The sequence below is a fragment of the Rana temporaria genome, chromosome 1, assembly GCF_905171775.1.
Source record: "Rana temporaria chromosome 1, aRanTem1.1, whole genome shotgun sequence".
Classification (NCBI taxonomy): Eukaryota; Metazoa; Chordata; class Amphibia; order Anura; family Ranidae; genus Rana; species Rana temporaria.
The window spans coordinates 47,158,918-47,166,417 of record NC_053489.1 but is presented as its reverse complement, the minus strand read 5'-3'; the positions used below and the strand labels follow the sequence as shown (position 1 = coordinate 47,166,417).

At 46.9% G+C, this 7,500-nt stretch overlaps 1 protein-coding gene across 4 annotated transcripts in view; it reads right to left on the bottom strand.

The window, feature by feature from the left end:
* WDR7 (WD repeat domain 7) overlaps positions 1 to 7,500 on the bottom strand; it is a 583,445-nt gene that overhangs the window by 548,718 nt on the left and 27,227 nt on the right. For all 4 annotated transcript variants that reach the window (XM_040337465.1, XM_040337471.1, XM_040337480.1 and 1 more), the window contains exons 3-5: positions 7,049 to 7,155; positions 4,797 to 4,875; positions 2,407 to 2,581 (exon numbers count right to left, since the gene is read on the bottom strand). In XM_040337465.1, coding sequence (XP_040193399.1) covers positions 2,407 to 2,581; positions 4,797 to 4,875; positions 7,049 to 7,155 — 361 coding nt within the window. The remainder of the gene's footprint in view (positions 1 to 2,406; positions 2,582 to 4,796; positions 4,876 to 7,048; positions 7,156 to 7,500) is intronic.

The following is a 7,500-nucleotide window of genomic DNA, read 5'->3' as shown; positions in this document are numbered from 1 at the left end:
TTCATCACGCTGTAACAGACAGAAAAGCGCAAATCGTCTTTTACTAACACGGAATCAGCTAAAAGCAGCCCAAAGGCAAATAGAACTTCCCCTTTAGAGTGCCGTCGTATGTGTTGTGCGTCACCGCGCTTTGTTCATCATTTTTCAAAAAATGGTGTGTGGGCAACATCGTTTTTAATGATGAAGTTGGAAAAACTTCATTTTTTGGACATGCCGAAAAACGACCGTGTGTACGCGGCATTACAGTTGTGGATAAGCAACGTGCAACAAAAGTCTAAAACACCCATCAGGGCAACATATGGGTCCTGGGGCTGTCCACACTATTGTGCAGCGGTAAAGCATGTTATGTAATCAACGTGGAGGGATGTGCACGGAGGGGGGGGATCTGAGGGTGTGATTAGAGTGGAGGGAATATGGGGCGGTAATCAAAGCAAAGGGATCTGGTGGTGTTATCAACGTGGAGGGATTTGGGGAGGGGGATCGGAGGGTGTGATCAGAGTGGAGGGATGAGGGGGGGGGGGGGGTATGATCAGAGTGGAGGGATGGGGGGGTGGTATCTTGGGGAATGATCAGATTGGAAGGATGGTAGGAGATTTGGAGATGTGATCATAGTGAAGGGATCTAGTGGGGATATGATCAGAGTGGAGGGATGGGGGTATGATCAGAGTGGAGGGATGGGGGTATGATCAGAGTGGAGGGATGGGGGTATGATCAGAGTAGAAGGATGGGGGGGTATGATCAGAGTAGAAGGATGGGGGGGTATGATCAGAGTAGAAGGATGGGGGGTATGATCAGAGTAGAAGGATGGGGGGTATGATCAGAGTGGAGGGATGGGGGTATGATCAGAGTGGAGGCATGGGGGGTATGATCAGAGTGGAGGAATGGGGGTATGATCAGAGTGGAGGAATGGGGGTATGATCAGAGTGGAGGGATGGGGGTATGATCAGAGTGGAGGGATGGGGGTATGAACAGAGTGGAGGGATCTGATCAGAGTGGAGGGATGGGGGTATGATCAGAGTGGAGGGATGGGGGTATGATCAGAGTGGAGGGATGAGGGTATGATCAGAGTGGAGGGATGAGGGTATGATCAGAGTGGAGGGATGGGAGTATGATCAGAGTGGAGGGATGGGGGTATGATCAGAGTGGAGGGATGGGGGTATGATCAGAGTGGAGGGATGGGGGGTATGATCAGAGTGGAGGGATGGGGGGTATGATCAGAGTGGAGGGATGGGGGTATGATCAGAGTGGAGGCATGGGGGGTATGATCAGAGTGGAGGCATGGGGGGTATGATCAGAATGGAGGGATGGGGGGGTATGATCAGAGTGGAGGGATGAAGGTATGATCAGAGTGGAGGAATGGGGGTATGATCAGAGTGGAGAAATGGGGGTATGATCAGAGTAGAAGGATGGGGGGTATGATCAGAGTAGAAGGATGGGGGGTATGATCAGAGTGGAGGGATGGGGGTATGATCAGAGTGGAGGGATCTGATCAGAGTGGAGGGAAGGGGGTATGATCAGAGTGGAGGGATGAGGGTATGATCAGAGTGGAGGGATGGGGGTATGATCAGAGTGGAGGGATGGGGGTATGATCAGAGTGGAGGGATGGGGGTATGATCAGAGTGGAGGGATGGGGGTATGATCAGAGTGGAGGGATGGGGGGTATGATCAGAGTGGAGGAATGGGGGTATGATCAGAGTGGAGGAATGGGGGTATGATCAGAGTGGAGGAATGGGGGTATGATCAGAGTGGAGGAATGGGGGTATGATCAGAGTGGAGGGATGGGGGTATGATCAGAGTGGAGGGATCTGATCAGAGTGGAGGGATGGGGGTATGATCAGAGTGGAGGGATGAGGGTATGATCAGAGTGGAGGAATGGGGGTATGATCAGAGTGGAGGGATGGGGGGTATAATCAGAGTGGAGGGATGGGGGGTATAATCAGAGTGGAGGAATGGGGGTATGATCAGAGTGGAGGGATGGAGGTATGATCAGAGTGGAGGGATGGGGGGTATAATCAGAGTGGAGGGATGGGGGGTATAATCAGAGTGGAGGAATGGGGGTATGATCAGAGTGGAGGGATGGGGGTATGATCAGAGTGGAGGAATGGGGGTATGATCAGAGTGGAGGAATGGGGGTATGATCAGAGTGGAGGGATGGGGGTATGATCAGAGTGGAGGGATCTGATCAGAGTGGAGGGATGGGGGTATGATCAGAGTGGAGGGATGAGGGTATGATCAGAGTGGAGGAATGGGGGTATGATCAGAGTGGAGGGATGGGGGTATGATCAGAGTGGAGGAATGGGGGTATGATCAGAGTAGAAGGATGGGGGGGGGGGGTATCTGGGGGAGTAGGAGTGGAGTAGAAGGAGATTTGTGGATGTGATCAGATCACAAAACAGGTGTGATTACCTTGTGTCCTGTGAGAGCGGATAATGCTCATTGAGCTGATCCAGTCTGGAGAGATCTTTGACACCAGTGTGTACATGACATCCAGACTGCTGGCGTCCACAACAAGGACTTCTGGGTAGTGTCCATGGCAAAGTAACCTTCCCTCTCGCTGAGTCCCAGCCGAGAACTGGTAGAACTGACAGAAGTGAGAGAATATACATTACAGCTTACAATCAGCCTACAGAAATCAGTAATATATCTGAGAGATCAACAGAAGGGCATACACATCATCTGTTTTACAGAAGCTTTTTGACACAAATGTACTCAAATTGTTTAGAAATTCAGACAACATATTTGCCTCCGATTGATCGTTTTAAATAAAATTACACGGATATGCCTAAAACTGATAGAACTGGAAGCATACCAGGGTGCTAAATAGTTAAAGATAATTCGATTATTGTCCTATTTTGAGATAGTGGTGTTGCATAACAGGTCCTTACAATATCTTTGGGCTTTTATATAAAAAGCATAATTGATCCCCATTTCCTCACAAAATTGCAGCAACCATGGTACTCTCCATATTCTTCCTATTCACTGCTCATCCATATAGACTTAGGTGCGCGATGGCCGCCGGGCACCCGCGATTGCTCAGGAACCGAGCAGGAAATTGGATCTGTGTGTGTAAACACACAGATTCACGTCCTGTCAGGGAGAGGAGACCGATGGTGTGTCCCTTGTATATAGGGACAACCATCGGTCACCTCCCCCAGTCACTCTCCCCCCCACAGTAAGAATCACTAATTAGGGAATACATTAACCCCTTCCTCGCCCTCTAGTGTTGACCGCTTCCCTGCCAGTCACATTTATACAGTAATCAGTGCATTTTTATAGCAGGGATCGCTGTATAAATGTGAATGGTCCCAAAAATGTGTCAAAAGTGTCCGATGTGTCCGCCGCAATATCGCACTCACGATAAAAATCGCTGATCGCCGCCATTACTAGTAAAAAAAATAAATAATAATAAAAATGCTATCAATCTATCCCCGATTTTGCGATTTTTTTTTTACCAAAAATATGTAGAATATGTATTGGCCTAAACTTAGGAAAAAATGTGTTTAACCACTTAAGCCCCGGACCATATTGCTGCCTAAAGACCCAAGGGGTTTTTACAGTTCGGGACTGCGTTGCTTTAACAGACAATTGCGCGGTCGTGCGACGTGGCTTCCAAACAAAATTGGCGTCCTTTTTTCCCCACAAATAGAGCTTTCTTTTGGTGGTATTTGATCACCTATGCGGTTTTTATTTTTTGCGCTATAAACAAAAATAGAGCGACAATTTTGAAAAAAATTCAATATTTTTTACTTTTTGCTGTAATAAATGTCCCCCAAAAACATATATAATTTTTTTTTTTCCTCAGTTTAGGCCGATACGTATTCTTCTACCTATTTTTGGTAAAAAAAAATCGCAATAATCGTTTATCGGTTGGTTTGCGCAAAATTTATAGCGTTTACAAAATAGGGGATAGTTTTTTTGCATTTTTATTTTTTTTACTACTAATGGCGGCGATCAGCGATTTTTTTCGTGACTGCGACATTATGGCGGACACTTCGGACAATTTTGACACATTTTTGGGACCATTGGCATTTTCACAGCAAAAAATGCATTTAAATTGCATTCTTTATTGTGAAAATGACAGTTGCAGTTTGGGAGTTAAACACAGGGGGCGCTGTAACATTTAGGGATCACCTAGTGTGTGTTTACTAGTGTAGGGGGGTGTGGCTGTAGGAATGACATCATCGATCGGGTCTTCCCTATAAAGGGAATCACCCGATCGATGCGCCGCCACAGTGAAGCACGGCTCTCCCCGTTCTTCAGCTCCGGGGAGCGATCGCGACGGAGCGGCTATCAACAAAATAGCCGTGCCGTCGTCCCGGATCGCTCCCCGAGCGGACCCGACCTCCGCATGTACCGGGGGGGGGTCCCGATCGGACCCCCCACCCACGTCTAGCAGAGGACGTACAGGTACGTGATTGTGCCTGTCCGTGCCATTCTGCCGACGTAAATGTACATGAGGAGGTCGGGAAGTGGTTAAAAAAAAAAAAAAAAATTGATATTTATTATAGCTAAAAATAAAAAATATTGTGTTTTATTTCAAACTTGTCCCTCTTCTTTTGTTTATAGCGCAATAAATAAAAACCGCAGAGGTGATCAAATACCACCAAAAGAAAGCTCTATTTGTGGGGGAAAAAAATGATAAAAATGTTATTTGCGTACAGTGTTGGTCTGGGCAGGAAGGGGGTGAAAGTGCCCTGTAGGCAAGTGGTTAAACATCCTGCACTTGGAACATATTTTAAACAATATGTGATGTTACTTCTTGAGGGGATAGACACATGTAATACATTTCCACCAACCTGTATACCCGTGTGTGTACATGCAAGCTTAGTGAACTCAACGCATCTTCCATCATTTACATCCCAAAGACACATCTCCCTGTAAGAGAAAGGAATCAATTCAAAGGATTTTCATTATTTTAATACAGTGTTAGGGGACCAGAAATCTTTGACTTTTCATTGAAGGAAGTAATAAGCACTCAAAAAGCACTGATGAAGAGCATACATCACAAAGAGACTGCTCTAGTTTTACTTTGCTATAGCAGGCTAATCGAGAGAAATCAATGAACTTGCTAAACGGCACTAACACAGTGTGGATAGAGATGTCTCCACTGTCCGGTATTGCAGGGCTCAAAATTTCAAGTCCTGAGCTACTAGCCAGGCCTCAAGGCGTACTCGCCACCAGTTGCCCCGCCCAACCCCTACCATGTCCGCCCCCAAATCCCGCCCCTAGACACACCCTCATAAATTCTCATGAAATGACACTTAAATGCAGAATTAAGTCATAAAAATAATTATTAACAACAACTTTATCTGTGCCCAAAAATACAGCCTGCCCATGTCTACCAATGCAGTATGTGTCCCCGTATTGCAACCAGAGTGTCCCCATATTGCAGCCTACCTGTGCTGGGTAAGAGGAGAGGAGAGGAGCCGGAGCCGCCCTCTGGTGGATCATAACAGCTTTCAATTCAATAGCTGTGTTCCCCGCCACGGGCCGTCATATACAGCCCCTCCCCCCCTTGTCCGGGAATCTTTGATAGACAGATCACCGGTCCAATCCTGGGACGGGTGATCTGTCTATCAAAGTGCCCGGACAAGGGGGAGGGGCTGTATATGTCGGCTCGCGGCGGGGAACACAGCTATTGAATTGAAAGCTAGTGTTCCCCGCACTCTGAACAACCAGATGGCGGTGGCGGCTCCTCTGCTCAAAATTTACTCGCAAAATGCGAGCAGGCTAGTGTAAATTTTGAGGGCTGTATTGTATTCAGACAGTTGTGGCACCAGCAGCCACCTGAATAAAGTGTCACTGCCGAACAGTAGCTGCACCCTATCAGAGTTAGGGCACGTTCACACCATCTGCTGCAGAAAACCGCAGATCTCTGCAAGACACACAGGAAACATGGGTTTCCTATGGGCTTGTTCACACCAAATTGGATGTGTATTGTCTGATGTGGAGCTGTGCAGGATTATGCAGGTTCCCTCACAGCTCCGCACTGAAACGCAGACAAAAACGGACCACACAGATCGGCATGCCTCTCATAGGAGGAAGTGGGAGGGAATGCAGAGCGGCCCACTGTTCGTGTACAGCCCAGCCCGCCTTCTTCCCCTGTGCCTGGGATGCTGCTCAGGCAAGTTTCTGGAAGGACACTGGCAGGGAACAGGAAGGAGCTATGCTGTGAGGGGCACACAGATGCGGCTAACCCAATGGCAGTATGTGAAGGGTAGAACAGAGCAGGGGTATACGATCAGGCAGGGACAGCGATGGCACTTTGTGCGTAACAGACAGGCATGAAAACTGATGTAAACTCGTGTCTCTGCAGGTGAAATCTGCGCAGCTTTCCTATCATTTTTCATGCATGTAGGCGGTTAACAAGCTCTTAGGCTGATCATTTACCACTCAGCTTAATCATCTTTAAAAATAATTTTATCAAGCCAGTTGGGTGATACTTGCAGGGCCACCTGTTACTTAAAGGTTTTGTAAAGGTAAGAAAAAAAAATCCCTAAATAGCTTCCTTTACCTTAGTGCAGTCCTCCTTCACTTACCTCATCCTTCCATTTTGCTTTTAAATGTCCTTATTTCTTCTGAGAAATCCTCACTTCCTGTTCTTCTGTCTGTAACTCCACACAGTAATGCGAGGCTTTCTCCATGGTGTGGAGTGTCGTGCTCGCCCCCTCCCTTGAGAGGGGAGGGAGCGAGCAGGAGAGTCAGGACACCCACTAACACAGCTCCTTTCTCTATCTGCAACATAGAGAGCATCCTGACTCTCCTGCTCACCCACTCCCCACTCAAGGGAGGGGGCGACCACGACACTCCACACCAGGGAGAAAGCCTCGCATTACTGTGTGGAGTTACAGACAGAAGAACAGGAAGTGAGGATTTCTCAGAAGAAATAAGGACATTTAAAAGCAAAATGCAAGGATGAGGTAAGTGAAGGAGGACTGCACTAAGGTAAAAGGAAGCTGATTCAGCAGAAATCAGATGAAATCTGAGTCATCTATGGGAGGCCATTAGTGATCAAGTAAGGGCGATTCATGGTGTTGTGATCACTTACCCACTTTCAGACGCACTGACGATATATTGCCGGTCACTGGACGCAGATGCTTTAGATAAGCAGGTGATGGAGGCCGTGTGTCCAAACAGAAGAGCCCGAGGATTGATCTGACAAAGAGGAAATAAATAAACATTCTATAACTGCATACAAGGCATGTAGGCTCTTTCTCCCGGGTGGCCAGCTTACATAGTCAGCTTTAGTATTTAAAGAAAATAAAAAAACGATTAACCTGACTGATCTAGGTCCAACCAAATAACACCTGCACTGGCATTAAAGTATATAAAATTAAAATGGAAATCAACCTCAAAACAATGAACTTCTCTTATTTGCTCCATTTGGTCAAATACAATTGAAGGTGTTTTTTTATACTGTATCTGTTTGAGAAGTGAAAACAATAGCGGTTGATCCTTTTAGAAACAATGGGAGTGAATACCTTCCTGTGCTGAATTGTT